Below are 21394 nucleotides of genomic sequence, written 5' to 3'. Positions count from 1 at the left end.
ACACGGAATTGTGTTATAACCAATGCACATTTTAACAGTTTGCACTTTAGAAGCAATATCCCCGATTTGTCACTCGAGTTACAGCGAATTCGAATTAATGAAATGTGCGTTATAGCAGAATGACCTGTAGTAAGATCCTCCAGATTTCTGAGTGTTCTGCTCAATTATTAGAATTAGAATAAAGTTTATTGCCATGTATACTCAAATACAGGAGTCCAGTGAAATTTACATTGTCGCCCATCGTGTTGCCATCTTAGGTACAAAATACTTACGTACAAATTTTAGATACAAAATAGAGAAATAAAAAGAAGTTACATTACCTTACAGTGATTCATAGTGTAAGTTAGAAGGATAAACATAACAGTCAGATAAACAAATTACAGATAAACATTATTTTGCAGTAGGTCAGTGAAGAGGATTTCCATACCTGATCTGACCAGCCTTGCAAGTGGCTGACTGCCTGCACTTGTCCCTTGACCCAAAACTGTCCCAGCCCAGCAGTATGCCTCCAGCCTGGTCTGCTCCTGTCATCAACTAGTCCACTTTACACCTCGAGCCCACTTTGCTGTGCACTGACCCTCATCCCCTCCACGAGATATTACAAATATGTATATGTTCTTTGAAAAGGATGCAATGAAAGGACAAGTTGATGTTCAAGTTTAGAGAGAGTGGGCTATGGAGGAATTTAGTCAAGGTTATTCAAAATCAGATAGCCAAATTGATCATGGGATTGGGGAGTCCTACTGAAGTTTGAAAAAAATGACTTCTATGCCAAAGGACCTTCAGAGATAATTGGAGCTTATGAAAATAAAAGTTTAAACTAATATTGGAAAAGATTCATTTATTTAAAAAATAGTGTGTGTGTTTGAATGGGATTCTTGGGAAAATGAACAATATAAACATTATTGGAGATGTTCTAGGTGGATGGATACTATAATGGGGCAAGAAACTGATAAAGCAAGTGGAGCTTGAAAATGAATGTAAGCTAGCAATATACATAAAAATTGTCTGTTAAAACTTCTCTGGGTATGTAAAGAAGAAATATTTGGCTATGATAAACATGAGTACATTTCAGACTAGGTCAAGAGAATTTCTAATGTGGAATAGAGCAATAGCAGAGAAGCTAAATGATTACATTGTGTTTGTCTAAAATGAAAAAGATACAAGCAATCTCCCACGATTAGATATCCAAGAGATTAGGGAGAATGGGGAATTGAGGGGAATTAGTACTAACAAGAGACATTTGTGGGCAGGAAGTAGCTAAGTCCCAGAAAGTGAGATTTATAGCAGTGTGTTGAAAGACATAGCTGTGGAGTTAGTGTTTACATTAGTAATCATCTTGCAAAGCTTTAAAAATTTTGGAATAGTCTCTGCAGGATAAAGGTAGCAAATGTCATTCCATTCTTTAATAAGAGAGGGAGAGAAAATGTGGAGCAGCAGACCTGTTTGCCTTACATCAGTAGAGTTATAAAATTGTAGTCATAGAGTTGTCCAGCACAGAAACAGATTTTTCAGTCCAACTCATCCATGCCGAACAGATATCCTAAATTATTCTAGTCCCATTTGCAAGCATTTGTCCCATATCCCTACATGCACCACCTTCTGCCTGAAAAAGTTGCCCTTAAGGTCCCTTTTATATTTTTCTCTCTCACCTTAAACCTATGCCTTCTAATTTTGGACTCCCCTATCCTGGGAAAAAGACATTGGCTATTCATCCTATCCATGACCCACATCATTTTATAAATCTCTAAGCTCACTCCTCAGCCTCTGATTCTCCAGGGAAACTAGCCCTAGCCTATTCAGCCTCATCCCATAGCTCACATCAGCCAGCCCTGGCAACATCCTTGCAATTCTTTTCTGGACCCTTTTGGGTTTAAAAACATCTTTCCTATAGCAGGGAGAGCAAAATTAATTGCAGTATTTCAAAAGGGGCCTAACCAATGTCCTGTACAGCTGTAACATGATGTCTCAAATCCTATACTCAATGCACTGATCAATAAAGGCAAGTCTACCAAAGCCTTCTTCACATCCCTGTCCACTTGTGACTCAATCATCAAGGAACTGTGAACCTGCGCCCCAAGGTTTCTTTGTTTGGCAATACACCCAAGACCCTACCATTAAGTGTATAAATCCTGCCCCGATGTGCTGTACCAAAATGCAATAACTCACATAATAAAAGCAAATTACTGCAGATGCTGGAATCTGAACCCTTTGACAAAGGGTCAGTTAGACTCGAAACGTCAGCTCTTTTCTCTCCTTACAGATGCTGCCAGACCTGCTGAGATTTTCCAGCATTTTCTCTTTTGGGTGCAATACCCCACATTTATTTAAACTCCATCTGGTATTCCTTGGCCCATTGATAGAGGTAATGTGAGCAAATGCAAGGTCTTGCACTTTGGAAAAAACAATATAAGCATGGACTATTTTCTAAACAGTGAGAAAATTCATAAAGCCAAAGTACAAAGGGATCTGGGAGTGCTAGTCGAGGATTTTCTAAAGGTAAACATGCAGGTTGAGTCTGTGATTAAGAAAGCGAATGCAATGTTGTCATTTATCTCAAGAGGGTTGGAATATAAAAGCACCGTTGTGCTACTGAGACTTTATAAAGCTCTGGTTAGGCCCCATTTGGAGTACTGTGTCCAGTTTTGGTCCCCACACCTCAGGAGGGACATACTGGCACTGGAACGTGTCCAGCGGAGATTCACATAGATGATCCCTGGAATGGTAGGTCTAACATACGAGGAACGGCTGAGGATCTTGGGATTGTATTCATTGGAGTTTAGAAGATTAAGAGGAGATCTAATAAAAACTTACAAGATAATATGTGGCTTGGAAAGGATGGATGCTAGGAAATTGTTTCCGTTAGGCGAGGAGACTAGGACCCGTGGACACAGCCTTAGAATTAGAGGGGGTAAATTCAGAACAGAAATGCGGAGACATTTCTTCAGCCAGAGAGTGGTGGGCCTGTAGAATTCATTGCCGCAGAGTGCAGTGGAGGCCGGGACACTAAATGTCTTCAAGGCAGAGTGTGATAAATTCTTGATGTCACAAGGAATTAAGGGCTACGGGGAGACTGCAGGTAAGTGGAGTTGAAATGCCCATCAGCCATGATTGAATGGCAGAGTGGACTCGATGGGCCAAATGGCCTTACTTCCACTCCTACATCTTATGGTCTGAGGTCGCATTGTACTCTGAGTTAGCCTTCTTCACCGTCCACTGCAGCTCCAGTTTTGGTGTCATCTGCAAACTTACTAACCATTCCACATATATTAACATTCAAATCATTTATATAAATGACAAAGAAAAAAACAGTGGTGACAGCACCAATGCCTATGGAGTAGAGAAAGTGCTAGAATCTATTTTAGATATATGCTTAGATTTTAACTTGGTAAGTGCGGATTTTTGAAAAACCTGAAATATTTTGAAGTTACTGACAGAATTGATAATATAGAGTTTGTGGGACATGGTGTACTTGGATTTTTTAAAAAATCCTTCCAATAAAGGAGTTTATGGATAGACTGGAGAGTCGGGCGGATTTCGATCCAGACAAATGTGAGGTGATGCATTTAGGCAAGACTAATTCTAGAGCGAATTATACAATGAACGGAAGAGCCTTGGGAAAAGTTGATGGGCAGGGAGATCTGGGAGTGCAGGTCTATTGTACCCTCAAGGTTGCTGCACGGGTGGATAGAGTGGTCAAGAAGGCAGATAGTATGCTTGTCTTCAGTGGACGGGGTTTTGAGTATAAGAGCTGACAAGTCATGTTAAAATTGTACAAGACATTGATTCGGCCGCGTTTAGAATATTGTGTACAGTTCTGGTTGCTACATTACCAAAAGGGTGTGGATGCTTTGGAGAGGGTGCAGAGAAGGTTTATGAGGATATTGCCTGGTATTGAAGGTGCTAGCTATGAAGCGAGGTTGAGTAGATTAGGTTTGCTTTCATTATAAAAAAGGAGATTGAGGGGGAACCTAATTGAGGTTTACAAGATCATGAAGGGGATAGATAGGATGGATAGAGACAAGCTTTTTCCCAGGGTGAAGGATTCAATAACGAGAGGTTATAACGTTTTCAAGGTGAGAGGTGGTAAGTTTAAGGGGGATACACGCGGCAAGTGCTTGCACAGAGGGTGGTGGTTGGAACGCATTGCCAGCAGAGGTGGTAGATGCAGGCACGATAGATTCATTTAAGATGTGTCTGGGCAGATGTATGAGTTGGTGGGGAGTGGAGGGATACAGATGCTAAGGAATTGACTGACAGGTTTAGAAAGTACATTGTGTTGACTCAGGCTTGAAGGGCCGATGGGCCTGTTCCTTGGCTGTAAATTTTCTTTAGGTAAAATTCGGATGCTGCCTAACCTTCTGTGCTTTTCCAGCACCTTTCTAATCTAGACTCTGTAAACTTTCTTTGTTCTAAAGTCCCTTATAGGATGTTGGTTGGCAAAATTAAAACATTTACAAAAGGAGATAACAGGCAGTAAAACAGAGATTAGGAACAAACAGATCAATCTCGCATTGTGCAGGTTGTGATGAAAAGGGTACCACAACATCAGTGTTTGGGACTTAGCCGTTCACAATATATATCAACAGTTTGAATGTGGGAACCAAATGAATTGTTTTCTAGTTTGTAATGACACAACGCTAGGTGGTTACAAGTGTTGCCAGTGAATGAACAAGGTCATGGCTAATGGAATAGAATGTGGTAGAAAGTGAGGTAATTCACCTTAGTGGGAGTAACAGATGTGCAGAGTATTTCACAAATAATAAAAGGTTGAAAGTGTATATGTAAAAGGGACCTCTGTGTCCTTGTCAGTAAGTTACTGATGGCTGCAATGAAGGTGCAGCAAGCAATTAGGAAGAATAATGGTATGTTAACCTTTATGACTAGAGAATTTTAATAGTGGGATATTGTTTCAACTTTGTAGAACCTTGGTCAGACTGCATCTGGAGTTCTCTGTGCAGGTTTGGCCCTCTTACCAAGGGAATGACAGCATTTCAAAGAATGAAGTGATATAATTGAAACCTACAGTATAATTGAAGGGGGAGCGAGTGTTGAAACAAGTACAATTCTTCCCCAGATTACACTGGCACCTAGACTCTGGTCTACACCGGGCTTCACCTTGAGGATCATGAGGCTGGGAGGTTGTTCTGGTATTGTCTCAAGACTGGGAGACAATGCTGAGGCCATGTCAGGCTTAGACACTGCCACAGCAGGACGCCATGAGGCCATCACGCCACGTCAAGCTGGGAGGCTGCCACAGGAGGTCACTATGCAAAGCTTGGAGGCCGCTCCTCAGCATGTCTATGCTGAAGCTGGGAGGGAAGAAGGAAAAAACATGGGGCAAAACAGAAAAGAAGAACCAGTGAAACGGACACGCTGGTGGTGGTGATCCCACGTGCAGCTGCTTTCACATCCTGGGTTGGAGGGGGCCTGGGTTTGTAGGATGCGTTTGAAGAAAGTTGGGCCTTGTAGCTGCTGCACACTGCTGCCGCATTTTGCTGGTTGTGATGAATGTATGAGATGGTAGGTAATAGATCAATTAATTGGGATGCTTTGTCCTGGATGGCGTCAAGTGTTGTTGAAGCTGCAAATGGAGAGTATTTCTTCACACTCCTGACTTGTGAGTAATGAAAAGATTTTCTATACACAATATCAATATGGCCATTAACATCATTCCTTAAAGGATCAGCCACTTCCTTGACTGACAGGAGAGGTATTTTGGCTCCTTGCTGCTTTGGATTGAGCCATACGGAGCAGGCCTGTGCTTTCAATTAAGTTATGATGGAAATGAAACTTTTCATTTAAACAATCTGCACAGTCAAACATTGTATTCTTTGTCATGCAGTAATTACTAAAATTGTTTTGGCACATTAGCTTCAAAAGCAAATACAAATCAATGCGCTGTTTTCTTACTTGAGTAAATTGAATTTTACTTGAATGAATTTAATTTTTCTGCAGAATGATCTTTTATGTGGAAAGGGAAGTATTAGTTTTGAATCAGCTGAATAGTGTGTTCATATTGAACTGTATTTGGAGAAATGAATAAATTCAGCTTTCCATAACAGCCTTGCTTTCATTTTTTTTCCTCTTTTGCTTACATTTTGCTTGTTTTGTTAGTGAGTATGTGCTGTTTCTTAGATAGTGGAGATACACGGTTTTCTTAAATTTTTATGCACATCTTTACTTTGTGTTACTGGTTTCTGCAACTTCACTCAAACTATTGTTTTGCATGTGAGTATACATGTGGCGATTTTTGATAGATTGTTCAGCTATAAACTGAGAGCATTACAGTCCAGTCTGATTCTGACATTGCTTCTTTAACTCCTAAAATCATTCAGTGGTGTGCATGTACTTTTCAGTTTTTTTGAAATCTGTTCTTTTACAGCAGTACTTTGTTCAAGCAGCTACATGTATTAATATATTATTCAGCCTCTACTTCCTGAGCTTTGCTGATTCTAGAACTTAGAACAATTTGGTCACCATTAAAACAACAGTTACACCTTTCATCGGAACCTCCCATTCTCTTAGTAACCATTTAACAGGACTATTATATTTCTGAATGTACAAGAGCCCTTCATACAGTTGTGTCCCTGCAGAATACAATCATTATACTGTCTTTCTTAAAATAACAACTTAAAGTCAATAGTGTAACCGAAGTACACTTTGAGATTTTGAGATGTACTGAAAAACAAACCACTGGTTGGGTTGGTCCTCATATTTGAATCCTCTTGGTCAATGAATTTTACACTTCTTGTTGTTTTGGTTATTTTTGAATTAATTTATTTTGAATTTATTCGTTTTAAAGAGGAGGAATTACTGACATGCTCCTCAATTTCTGCAATTTCCAAAAATAGCAAATATTGTCACTAGCATCAAAAAGGCAGCTGGCAGAATGATAAATTCCGATTAACAAACAGCATCTTAGAAGTTCTAAAATGCTAATAAGATAGACTTTTTAAAAAGAAGGCTGAAAGAAAGCTGTGTTTATGACAACCATAGGTAGTAATAAGCTTCATTTTGTTTTGCATTTGCTCTTATAACTCCTTCAACACAGCAGGACAGCAGTGTTTCTGTGTTGTGACAAATGTGTGCCATCACACAAAGGGACAAAGCAGAACCATATATGAGAAATGTGAAAATTTATTCAGGCTTTCTTTTACAACATTTTTTTTCCTCTGGATGAAATCTTTTGAAAAATAATTTTGGCAAGCTCCCATTGTTTAAGGGAAGTAATATTAGTAGCCTTTCTCTCTAGACAGCAAGACAAAGATCAACAAACAGACAGACAGATCAATTGCACTTGAAAATCTTCTTTCATTGATAAATTATGGAAGAGTTTTCCAAAAATCTGAGTATGCTATCTCCCTATATTTATTGAGTGGTGAGCAACATGGAGAAATCTGAATTAAGGAATTCTAAAACATAGCTTTTAATGAAATGTGAGAATAAAGAAGGAAAGAGATTGAATATAATTTCCAGAAGTGTTTTTGTGTAATTGCTTGGTTTCAGTAGAGGTCAAGACATTGTTTACGTGTTTTTAACCAGACTTAAGAAATGTAAATGAATACATTTGCGCTAGCTTCCTGAAATTCTGTCTATTTAAGTGAAAGATGTGCTGGTATTGAGATGGACAGATAGGATTAAGGATGTTGAACAGACCTATTCAGTCATTTTGTCGCTTCTAACACCTTCTTTCCAGTGTTGCAGAAAATGGAAATTGATGTTTTTGTAGATTGTGCTTTCATTTTGTTACTTGTGTGCTTTGGCATTTTGTATTACAAATTGTTAAACTAAATTGGTAAAAAAAAAGTGTCCTCAACTGAGTATGAAATCCTTCAAATTGAGTGGAAGGATCACAGTGACTAATTCATGAGTGCGGTAACACCATTTGACTAGACTCTCAATTTCAACAACATATTTAAAAGCAAGATCAAATGCCTTCCTGTGATTCTAGCAATTGCATTGAGCACACCTCACTGACTTTCATCTCATTCAAACTAATATTTATTTGTCTGTGGTTTTCAATTTATGAACACTGTTCGCATTTTGAATAAAGGTCAACTGGGGCTCCTATCCACAATGAAAATTCAAAAGTACAAATTGGGCTTCTGTTCTCAATTTACTATGAATTGGTAGTCACATTAGGAGTACATGTCGTTCGTAGATGGGATAGGTACTTACGTTGAACTTAAAGACTTCCAATGGTGTTAGTGGATGGATTGCCCATCACGTTCTAACCTTTTAAGTTCTCTATAAACAAAGCAAACAAAATCTCTATGATATTGTAGTTGAATTCAAATCCCCAAAAGGTTCTGTGTTGAAGTTAGAAAGCACAAATATCAGAAAATGTAATTTCAAGAGGATCAGCAATAACAATAGAAAAAAATTGTCATATAAATATTTTTTAAAATAGAGGCAGGTTTAGACTACTTGGATCTCTGAGCCTACTGAGTCAATATGATCATGGCTGATCAACTCTGTACCCTGTTCCTGCTTTCTCCCCATGCCCTTGGATTTCTTTTAGCTTTAAGAACTCTGTTTTAAAGATTTATCTAATTGAGGGCACAGAATAATTTAATAAATACTTACAGAAAGATATATCTGACAAGGAATGCAGCAAAGGTTTTTATTATCTTCAGCGTTTCTATTTTGAAATTAATTTGACAATTGCACACTAATTATCCATATCTGTTGACGACTTTCTATGTTTTGTTCAACTTTACCTTTTTAATAAGAGAAATTAACAAATTTTGAAATTTTGTTTTGACCTCAAAGTCCAAAGCATTAACTTAAATGTGAGCACCATGACAAATTCTTTTAGAAAAACTGTTTTCTATCATTTGTGAATCTGTGTAGGTAACCCTAAATTCCTTAATGATTTTGGTTTTGTTCTTACAGTCATAGAGCTGTACAGCACAGAAACAGGTGTCCTAAATTAATCAAGACCCATTTTCTGGCATTTGGCCCATATCCCTCTAAACCTTTCATATTCATATACCCATCCAGATGCCTTTTAAATGTTGTGATTGTACCAGCCTCCTCCACTTCCTCTGGCAGTTCATTCCATATACGTACCACCCTTTGTGTGAAAACTTTCCCCCTTCAGTCCCTTTTAAATCTTTTCCCTCTCACCTTAAACCTGTCCCCTCTAGTTTTGAACTCCCCCCATCCCGGGGAAAAAAAAACAATCTTGTCTATTTACTCCATTCATTTCCCTCATGATGTTATAAACTTCTATAAGGCTACCCCTCATCCTGTGATGCTCCAGAGAAAATAGCCCTGGCCTATTCAGTCTCTCCCTACAGCTCAAATTCTCCAACCCTGGCAACATTCTTGTAAATCTTTTCTGAACCCTTTCAATTTTTCCAACATCCTTCCAAAAGCCTGGAGACTGGAATTGGATGCAGTATTCCAAAAAAGGCCTAACCAATGTCCTTTACAGCAGCAATATATCCTCCCAACTCCTATAATCGATGTGCTGACTAATAATGGCAAGCATACTAAATGCCGCCTTCACTGTCCTGTCTAGCGTGGACTCCACTTTCAAGAAATTATGAACCTGCACTCCAAGGTCTCTCTGTTCAGCAACATTCTCCACGACCTTACCATTAAGTGTATAAGATTTAGAAGGAGACATATAGGTAACATTGCGCAGAACGTACAAGAGAGATCAATGTTAGCAAGATCAGCATTATTTGAGGCTAGCAAGTCCATTCAATAATCTTATAACGACCGGGAAGAAGCTTTCCTTTAACCTACTGGTGCATTATTCAGGTGTCTGTATCTTCTGCCTGACAGAAGACGTTATCGAAGATCAATACAGGGGTGCAAAGGGTCTTGTATTGCTGGTGGTTTAATTCTGAGAGGAAAATCTAGCTAAAATTTTAATATACACAGTTTGTTATTTTTAAGGGAAATTGCCTCATGTTATTTCATTGGGTAGTTGAATGAGACCAAGTCCCTATGAAAAATTGAGAGGGGGTGAAAATAATTCATTTCCATTTTGCTGTTTCAATTTTAATTTTGTTCTGACTATACCTGTTTGTATTGTTGCAATTTCAGCTTACCAATTTGCAGATTGGTTACTAACGAAGTCCTGTTCGTTGCTTTTCTCGTTTTCAATTGAATATAGTATTTTGTAATTCAGTGCATTTATACATTTATCTTGAATAGATAGTTGTTTTTTATTGGCAACTTGAAGTGACATAAATGATTATCAACAAAAGCAGCTCTTTGAAATTCCTCAAAAGAATTCTGTTCCTTTCTACATTGCAAGTTTTAATGGGAAATGGCTCTGTATTGATAATTTGGCTGGGCTGGTCTTCCAGAGGCCCCTGATAATGCTTTATGGACCTGGGTTCAAGTCTCACCACAGAAACTGGTACATTTTAAATTAAATTACATCTGGAATAAAAAGATAATTTCATGGTCAGTATTAGACTACTGTTGGTTGTTGTTAAAATGCATTTGCTTCACTAATGTCCTTTAAGGAAGGAAATCTGTCCTTATCTGGGTTAACCCTTAGATACTCTAAGAGATAAGTATTAAGTCACTCATTTCAAGGGTGGTTAGCGACAGGCACAATTACTGGTTTTGCCAGCAAAGGTTGATAAGTTCAATTGAATAAGTAACAATTCTCAAAATTAGTAAAAATTGTGATTTCGGTTGAATTTTATCTTATTTTCATATCCTATGTTAATGTTTCATATTTCAAGTTAACACTTTAGGAATGACCTAACTTGTTCAAGTTGAGCGATGTCAAGATAATTTTTTGTATCTGACACAGTTATTGGGAAAGACATCAAATGTACATTTATACTTAAGTAACTTCCACCATTGCGTACACTTGCTTTCAAATTCCGTCAGAACAGCCTGAATTGATACCATGATTTCAAATTATAGACCCATTAGTAGCATGATGTAATGCATATTTTGAGGTCTTACAAATGAATCACTTGGCATATGGGTAGAAATTATAGTTGTTTAGATTTGATGTGCTCGTGTTTTGTCTGTAAATGATGCCTATGCCCCATTATAAAATACTTTAACTGCTCTGAATTTGCTTGATTCACAAGTAAAAGAATAAATGCCACTAAATTCCTCTTTTTAACTTTATATAGAAATACAAACCTGGTCGGTGTGATGACATACTGAAGTGGAAACCTCCAAGCCAAAATTCTGTTGACTTTCGTCTGAAAATAACTAAATTTGGAGGAGAAGGGTAGGTAAACTTTGCAAAAATACATTTCAATTCCTTTTGATTTGATTTTCTGAAAGCGTGACATGAAATATTGTTGCTTCAACCTGTGGGTGGACTGCTTTTGCTATAACTCATTTTTCATTATATTCATAAGCATATAGTTTTCAAGCATTACATTTGGAATGATTCCACAATGTAGAAGAAAGTATTTGCTTCTATTGTTGGAAAGACTGAGACTATTATTTAATTATAATTAATTTGCGAAAGCCACTAATGTATGTGTTGAATTTAGATGCAACTACCGTACGAGGCCTCAGGCTTCTCTTCCTGTTATGGTTCGTAGTGAAAATTAAGGCTTTGACCTTCACATTATATGTCACTTGTCCACATTTTCTGATTATTTAAACTACACAACCATGAAAATGTCAAAAACCTGTAATCATTTACAATTCATCAAGTAAATTCTTAATTTATGCTATGTTTGAAGTCATACATACATATTTTAAGATATTTAAGTTTTTGATTTTGTCTTTAAGGCCTGTACAATCAAGTACACCGGAAACCTGTGTAAAACAAATCTCGGGAGCATGTTTGCATTGAATATTGTGCCATTCCATCCTCTGATGCACTGAGACTTCCACTTGAGCTCTAATTCTATAAATGCATCCATCACATTCTAAATAGTTACTTGTTATGCACAGTTATAGAATAGAAGCAGACCGTTTGGTCCAATTGCTCCATACCAGTGTTTTGACACACATGAGCCAACTCCCACACTTCTACTTTCATTAACATTTCCTGTTCTTCCTAATGATTATTGAACTTATCTTAAATGCATCTAGGCTCTTCAGCTCAATTGCACATCTTAGCCACTCTCTGACTAGATTTTTCTTCTGAATTCACTGATGGTAACTGTCTTGTTTTTGGTTCCTTGCTTGATTCCATCAAGTTTAGACAACTTATCCATATCTTTCACAATCCTTAATGTCGCTCTCAGATTAACTCCCAGACTGGTTTAATCTTTCCTGATCGATTAGATTAGATTAGATTCCCTACAATATGGAAACAGACCATTTGGCCCAACGCATCCACACTGACCTTCTGGACAGTAACCCACCCAGACCCATTTCCCTACCCTATATTTAGCCCTGAGTAATGCATCTAGCACTATGCGCAATTTAGCATGGCCAATTCACCTGACCGGCACATCTTTGGATTGTGGGAGGAAACCGGAGCACCCAGGGGAAACCCACGCAGACATGGGAAGAATGTGCAAACTCCACACAGACAGTTGCCCGAGGCTGGAATTGAACTCTGGTCCTTGGCACTGTGAGGCAGCAGTGCTAACCACTGAGCCACCATGCATAGGTATAATGTTTTGGTATTAATGCCATTCTTGTAAATAAAGTCAATATGTATTAAGTACACTCTTACATGGACTTCAATCCTGTGTTAAATATTTGTTTAACAGTCATTTTACAGTTATCCATTTTGGAGAAAATTGACTTTTGACTGGTCAGAAATATCATGACTGCTAAGTCTTCTGAAGGTCCATTCCTAAGTGAATATTCTATTTATTCCCAACCATTCTTTTCCGACCTTGAAACAACATTTAGATATTATTGCCATTAGTGATTTTTGTGAATACTATTGCCACTGTTGACTTCTAATAGCCGATCATTTTCCCACCAAGTAACTGAGTAGTGGGCTTAAAAGGACAGGTACAATTTTCAATTGACCATCGTGACTGTGATGAAGACTCCAGTCAATATGTTAGTCATGTCATATGAGATTAGCTTGTTCATATGATTTCTTTTGACCATAATTAGGCAATTATATTTGAATAATGTCTGAGAATGTAAGTTGCAAACTATATTGTGGCTCAGAAATAGTACTAACTGGAAAACATGGTGTATGTTTTTGGCCAAAACTATATTTTTAGTGCAATTTTGAGTCCTTATAAAACTGTATAGGAGGATAAATTTCTTGCAATAGAGCATCACAAGCAATCCTGTATAATATGTGAAACAAAACAGAAATTAATTCAGAAACTCAGCAGGTCTGGCAATATCTGTGGAGAGAAAGCAGATTTAATGTTTCAAGTCCAGTGACCCTCCTTCAGAACTTAAGTGATTTAGTTTATAAAGTACTAATAAATTTAATTGTCTGAAAAATAATTTACTTGCAAAGCAAAGGTATCATCCATACATTGTACACAGTTTACAAGCATGTTTCAATAAAGTGACTATGTTGCTGTCTTGAAACATACTTCATGGTGTGTTAATCAAATCTGAATATATATGTTTTTGACCAACGGGGCTGTCATGATATACACTGAATGGCAGATTTTGTTATTCACTTATAAAGGTCAAGTCTCCATAGCCTTACCCGTCTGCAGGGCTGATCTCTCATCAGGTAGAGATGACTAGTGGTTCAACATGAGAGTTGCCATATCTCAGGCATGGGGAAAGGTTGAGAAAGAGAGTCCTTCATGGTAACCTCAACTGGTGCTGGAATTGAACCACACTGTTGACATTATTCTGCATTGCAAATAAGCCATCCAGCCAACTGAACTAACCAAAACCCTCACTTCGTTATGGAGCTGTGGCCTCCAGCATGTAGATCGCGATCAACAGGTCGATTGCAGAGTGTCGATCAGTCTATCCCCACCTGCCTGTGTTCTCTTGCAGCTCACTTCGCTGTCACTTGATTTTACTGCTTACACATATTCCCTCACTGCATACACGTCAATTGGCTACTGCTTGACTTCCACTTTCCGAAGCTACATGCCTAGAGAAGAGTGTATAACAGACTTTGCCAGCTTGTTGCATTGTGTTTCAATTTGGTCCAGATGGGCTACCATTGCAGGTAACACAGGTTTTGTAAAGGCAGTGCAAACAAATTCATAAGAAATGTACGAGGAACTACTGTATGAAGTCAGGATAATTCAGTACTAGAAAGATAGGTGACTGTTCAGCCCAACACGTCCATGTTGTCTTTAAGAACAACTCAGCTGGTCCCTCTTCCCTCCCTCTTTATGCTTCAGCTCTTTATCTAATCAATCCATGCGAGACGAAGAAAAGTTACTGGGAACGCTGCCATACCCCACATCCAATGCCATAGCAAGATGATCACAAGCACAGAAATGACCTTTTGTGTCAGCCAGCAACATTCTGGATGTTCCAGAGGTGCAGAACCAGAGGTCTACCTGGAGTGTGAACAGCGATAGGGGGATGTCATGGACTACAAGATGAGGCAATAATGACAAGTTATGAACCTGTACCAATCTAAAAAGAAATCAAAAATGTGCAACTTCCACATGGAATGGGAAAACAGATTTCTGTTACGAACTGTAAAAGAGAAGAGCATTTATCTTGTAGGTCACCAAAGTAAAAGTCCACCACGCAGTAATTACAGTAAATTCAAGAATAGCTTTCCCCTGAACAACATACGTCAGATAAAGATGTTTGATGAGCTGAAGGCCATTTTGAAAGATCAATGGTCATCTTTTTCTAAACCAATGGCAACAGGTGAGACTGATGCTGAAACAACATTTTGCATTTGCCATCTTCTGAAAAATGCAAGAGATCGTTCACAGATGGTAAATTGATTAAAGAAGCAATGACTGTAGCCACTGTCGTCTTAATATGTATGTAACATGCAAATATTTCTACTTTACGTGCAAATATGTTTCTAAAATCAGGTTGACAGCTTGCTGTTGTTGATACATGGTTGCATATCTGGTTGTTCAGCTTTTTGTGCCTCACTATAAATAGCTCTGTCAGGTGGTTAAATAATTGTAAATATGAAGCAAGAATTTTATCTGAAGTTCTTATTATCTCAAGCACAATATCCAAGTGTCATTCAGGTCTTTAAAAATATTTTTCTGGTGACTAACGTATTTTATAGGCTGAATTTAGCATGTTTTGGCTAAGTGTCAGTTTCTTTGAGTTTTTAAAAGGCCTAGTAAGATCAAATTTACTTCATTGACTACCTAACTACCCTATAGTGCCCCTTTCGTCCAATTCTTCTCTCATCTTACTTAATTGCATTCCTGGAAGTACTTGCTACTCATCCACTAAAAACCAATACCTCTTGCTGTGCACCCGACTGAGCCCTGACTTTCTGAGGCCATTCAGAACCGACATTCGGCCATAAGATGCGAGAGAAGAGTAAGTTGCTGCCATGATTCTCCACCAGGGACTTGGAGGACCTGTTCAACAGAATGGTGCAGAGGTGGGCCATCCTTCTCCCAAGGGACCGGCAGAGGAGGGCCCCCCCCCCCAATAAACCCTGGCAGCCTGCTCCAAAGTTGTCACCAAGTCAGTGCAGATTCATAATCTGGAAGAATGGTTGGCAGTGGCAAAACAAAATTAATGACCAAAGTGCACACATTTCTCTCTGCTACATCATGATCTCTCTATCTTTACCATTGCACCCACCCCCACCCATGCTCTGCCATTCTCAACTATTGCCCACAACATTTTTCTTCTCTTGCTCTCATTTCCCTCAAACCTCCCCAAACACTAACCTTGCCAGGCCTCCTCACTTGACTGAAACATCTCACCACTTGTCTCTCAACTGCATCAGTATTAACAGCCATGCTGCCCACTTCATCTTATGCAGAGACCCTCCCTTCCTCTTAGGGCAAAAGGCTGGGACCATTTCCGCGAGGCTGCCAAGATATCCATATCGCATCAACTGAGTAAGCACCATGCTTTGTTCCATGTAACTCTTGCCTTAAACCCACTGTCAGTGTCATTCATTGCACACCACTTCTGACTATTGCCCAAAATGCCTTTTATTGCAGATACCAGTGAGATGTCGGCAACCCCAGTGGAGAAGCCACCCTCGTGATGTCTGAGGAAGTATAGCTGCCTCCTGCACGCACACGCGTGACTCCCAGCTTCGATACTGACACCTCTTTGGGGGGGGACCTTAGGCTTAGAGAGCATAATCTGGCAAGCATCTCACTATGTCAGCTCCACAGCTAAGGCATTGGCATTTGGAGGTCTACCAAACGCAAGGCTATTGCTCAACCCCAGGCAGGAAAGGCTGCTGTGGTATTGCAATCAGGGAGTTAATTCAGCTGCATAGGGAGGAACAGGAGTGGCAGGCAGCCATGTTAGATGAAACAGTTCTCATTGCCCAGAGGTTGTAAGTGTGAAGCTATATCTGATCCAATTTGTGGGCTGGATAAATGTTCCTGCATGCAAAGTCTCCTTGCAGCAGCCTTTCAAAACTTGGTTGCTTATGCACCTTGCAATGCAGGTTTGGGTTTTCCAAAAGTAATTTAGAGAAGTTCCTAATGGATTGGCAGATCTTTGATGCCACTGTCAGTGAGTAGTGAGTGCATGTGGCTGGTGCCCATAGATCATGCCCTGAGATTCTGTTGTGTGGTGAGCAATACGGGAGTTCCTTGTGGCAAGCTGAAATCACCATATACCCGCTCTGACTTGCATGTTGAGAATTTTCAGAAACACTTTTGCTCACAGCGATATGCACTGTAGATAGGCGTGTGCATCTTAATGAGGTGAGATTTGCAGTCAATAGTGTTAATAAGCAATAATACTCTTAATAAGCAAGATTCAGTTACCTAGTGAGAATCTCATCTCAATGCCCAAAACCTAATTAAAGTTTTACTCAATTGTTCCAAGGTGGTCCTATTGTCAAGATAGGCCTCACCAGATCTTGTGTGATTCTGCCAGATTTCTCATCAAGCCCATGTCATATATATATATCCCTGTGTTTTTACCTGAACTTGTTTCTAACTTAAGGATCCACATTAACCTTGATCAGATCTTTCATTTTAAAACCCTTCCTAACATGAGGAGTGACATGCTTTCAGTTCTGTACTGTTTTTCACACTTCTCCATCCACCTCATCGTAATTCCTGTGGAAACGCTTATCCATGCCTTTGCTGTCTTCTGACTCAAGTATTCCAAAATATTCTCGAGCCTACTCCAAGCAAACTTCCCCTTATATAAACGCTGACAAGGTTTAAGGCAATTCTGATACAGTACTGCTACTGGAGTGTAATGAGTGTCATATTGCAATGTCATTCTCTGTCCATATAGAGTCATAGAGATGTACAGCATGGAAACAGACCCCTCGGTCCAACACATCCATGCCGACCAGATATCCCAACCCAATCTAGTCCCACTTGCCAGCACCTGGCCCATATCCCTCCAAACCCTTCCTATTCATATACCCATCCAGATGCCTTTTAAATGTTGCAATATGTTTGTTTTACTTTTTTCACTACAATTACATGATGACTGATCTTTCCAATAATGTACTTTCAGATCCTTTACATAATCATCTCTACTTATTCTCTTGCTTATAAATAAATTTACATTGAGCATATTTAATTTGATTTGAATTACTACTGTCACATGTACCAAACTATGGAGTAAAGTGTTGTTTTTCTTGCTTTAAAGGTAGATTGTAGTATAAAAGAGCATCAGGTTAAAGGAACACAGTGTAGGATCCAACATTACAGCTGTTGAGAAGGTGCAAAGAGAGATTGACATTAACATTAAAGAGTTCCATTCAAAAGCCTGACAACAGCAGGGAAGAAGCTGCTCTGGAATCTGTTCAAATGTGTATACAAATGTTTATATTTTCCCAACGGAAGAAGGTAGAAGAGAGTACAACTGGAGTGGGAAGCGTTTATGATCATGTATGGGTACCTCTCGTGAGGCTGCAGGATGGGAGGCTCGTTTGCATGTTGGACTGGGCTATGATCACAATTGTCTGTGATTTCTTTCGGTCTTGTGAAGCTCTGTTGTCATACCATGCTGTGATGCATCCAGATAAGATGTTTTCTATGGTACATCTATAAAAATTTGTTAGACTCTTTATGGACATGCTGAATTTCCTAAGCCTCCTTAGGAAGTTAGAGGCGTCACTGTGCTTTTTTTGACTGTAGTGTCAGTGTGGGTGGACGAGGACAGATTGTTGGTGATTGTCACTCCCAGGAATTTGACAGTCTCGACCATCTCCACCGCAGTACTATTGATGCAGACAGGGACGTGCCCTCCACTCTGCTACCTGAAATCAATGACCAGCTCCTTCATTTTGCTGATGATGGAGAGATTGTTGTCTTTACACCATCCCATTAAGCACTCTATTTCCTTCTTGTACGCCAACTCCTTGTAATTTGAGATCTGACTTAAAACAGTGGTGTTGTCAGCAAGCATGTAAATGGAGTTGGTGCTGAATTTGGCCTCACAATTGTGTGTGTAAAAGGAGTACAGTAGGGGGCGGAGTACGCAACCTTACATTTATAGCCTTACAAAATACTGCCAAATTTAATCTCAAAAAAATCCAAATGATAAGTTGGTGTGTTATTTCTGCTGCAGGTCTTGCTTTCAGATCCTTAGTCAATCTATTATGTGGGTTCTCATGAACAGTGCATGGCATCTACCATGTAAACCTTTGAAAGCTATCAATGGTAGCAGATCTTGATTTTCTGTTTTGAGCCAATTTATTTTCAATGCTCCATTTTATATCTGATTTGTTGGATCATCAGTAATTGAACCAGTAGTAATCTTGTGTTATAGGTTATGGGTTCAAAGCCCCCTTCAAAACTTGAGTGCACGAAAAGGTGACATTCCAATGTGACACTAAGAAGATGCTGGTTTGTAGGCAGTATCGTTAATGACATTAGAAATTAAACTGACGCCCTCTTTGCTAACTTGTGCATGTGTAAATAATTTTGTTTGTGGTGCTTTAAGATGCTCACTGATTAATCTCTAATATAGAATAATAGAAATTTAAATTATAAGAGTTCATTCAACTTATAATGCAAGAGGCTTTGTCAGTTCTTTAATGAGAGTATCTAATCTTACTTTCCTTCCCTTTCCCCAGTGAGTTTCAAAATGCTTCTTTTTCAATACTTACCTTTTATTTTTATAATATTTTCAGTCACTGACTCAATTGACATTTATTTTAAAATATTACAACTCACCTTTTGTTCTCAAGGATCTTGCAATTATGCCCTTTGATTTCGTTGATTGCTGAAATTGTAATCTTATTGAATTCACTATTTCAAAATACATGAATTTATTATTTTTATAACAGACATAATGAAAAACTTAGTTCAAAGACTTGGGTTACGTATTGCTGAAAGGGCGATCTGCATCTCCATTCCCCTCGCCATAATTTTTGTCTTTTAATCTATCACTGATTTTAGGTTTCAATGCAATGAAATTAGCTTTATTGCATACTGATTTTTTTCCTGTCTAGCACTCAGAGCTGTTCTTTGGACATCAACCAACATTCAAATGGAAATTTAGTTACAGGATTGTTAGTAACATTTCCCCTTTTCCCCACAGCAGTACATGAATACAATCAACACCTATAAGTGTAGATTTAGCCATTGAGCCACAGAGCGAACCAATATGTTTAGTAGAGACTAAATATTATATGTTCTTCTTAATGCTCGCTGGAAAGCTGTATTAATTTTTTTTGTTCTGAAAGTTGAAATCCAGTTTTGGTTGAGTGCAAGTGTTGTGTCTTTAAGATAGAGTTATGTGTGGTACATTGCCAATGCTGGGTGACATCAATACGCACACACACACATGCAGTTAAATGACGTCTTGCTCTTCAGCATATGCTCATTTTACTCCCACGGCAAAGATGACAACAAGAGCTCTCTCTCCCCACAGGAACCGATAAATGGCCTTTCCCATAACGTGTGCGTGACCTATGATTGACGGCCTTTTGTTATGTTTTCTTGCATTCGCCTTTAAAATTTGATTTCTGATTGTGTGCTGTTTTCTCAAGGATTTTATACAAAGATCCATGCTTAATTTGTAGTTTGGATCATTTTAAATGCAGCATTGTTAGTCATGCAGAGTTCTGTTGTATGATTGTTTTGAGGGATTAATTAGTAGTATTTGTTGCATATCTTTTTCATTTATTAACTTTAAGAATGATGGTCACATATACACATGAATAGACAAATATGTCATATGTCATAGATCTTTAATCTCTGACTCATGCACAGTCTTACACCCTGAAAATCTTATCTTCAATCTTATAGGCTCTCTATCTTTGTCAGCAATTTAGAGAGACAAAACAGTGATGTCTGAACACAGATTTAATTGATTTGGGGAAAAAATTAAAATGTGTCATTCCATTGTGAATTATATATCTCTAGTTCTGATTTGTCTTCGCCTCTTTTCTTTTGACCATTTCTTTTTTCAAGGTGCCCAGAATTGGGTTAAAATAGAGGTGTGGGTTGCCTTTTTTTTCAAATATTGAAATATTTATGTTCTGATTATTTTCCTTTTCAATAGTGTCATAAAATACAAGTTGAAAATCATGCTTGAGTATTAATAGTTTGCATCAGTAATCCAAAGATGTGAAATAGCAGTTTCTAAGATGGCTGAACTCTTGCAGCAATGTCCTGAAGCTGAGATGACTGACCTCCAACTGCTGAGGGAGAATGTTACATGGTAATCAGCATGCAGTTTCTTTGCCCAAGTATAACCTGAAACCATGAGACTCTATGGTTTCTGGAGTCAATGTTGAAGACTCCCAGAACAACTCTCTGTACTGATTGGTGGCCACTATGCCGCCACCTCGTCTGGGTTTATCCTAGTAGTGGGACAGGACGTATCCAGGGATGGTGATGGTAGAGTCTGGGTTATTGTTTATAAGGCTATATGACTGTTGATTGTCTAGTCTGTGAGACAGCTGTCCCAATGTTGGCACGAACCCTCCAGATGTTTTAAGGATTTTGCATGCTGGACAGGGCTGCTACTACGGTTGTCTTTTCTAGTTCCTTGGGCAGTACTAGGTCTATGCAGTTTCATTTCTTAGTTGAGACTTTGTAGCAATTATACAGTGATAAAGTTGATTGATTTGTTTGGCCATTTCAAAGGGGTGTTGGGAATCAACCACCTTGCTGTGGGTCTGGAGTCGCACATAAGACAGACCAGGTGAGTGTGGAAGATTTTTTTCCCTGAAGGACATTAGTGAACCATATGGGTTTTTCCAACAATTAACAATGGTTTCATGGTTGTCTGTAGACTCTTAATTTTATGTTGAATTCAAATTTCACCATCTGCCATGGGGGATTTGAGTCCAGGCAGAACATTAACTGAATTTCTGGATTAATAGTTCAGTGATAATACAACTAGGTCCTTGCTTCCCTTTTTCAAGAGATCAATAACCATGGAGCAC

At 38.7% G+C, this 21394-nt stretch overlaps 1 protein-coding gene across 2 annotated transcripts in view; it reads left to right on the top strand.

Moving 5' to 3' along the window:
• Positions 1-21394, top strand: part of rngtt (RNA guanylyltransferase and 5'-phosphatase) — a 420807-nt gene that overhangs the window by 298050 nt on the left and 101363 nt on the right. For both annotated transcript variants that reach the window (XM_060856948.1, XM_060856941.1), the window contains one exon: positions 11121-11221. In XM_060856948.1, coding sequence (XP_060712931.1) covers positions 11121-11221 — 101 coding nt within the window. The remainder of the gene's footprint in view (positions 1-11120; positions 11222-21394) is intronic.

This window comes from Hemiscyllium ocellatum, chromosome 3 (genome assembly GCF_020745735.1).
Source record: "Hemiscyllium ocellatum isolate sHemOce1 chromosome 3, sHemOce1.pat.X.cur, whole genome shotgun sequence".
Taxonomy (NCBI): domain Eukaryota; kingdom Metazoa; phylum Chordata; class Chondrichthyes; order Orectolobiformes; family Hemiscylliidae; genus Hemiscyllium; species Hemiscyllium ocellatum.
This window is presented reverse-complemented; position numbering and strand designations above follow the sequence as displayed.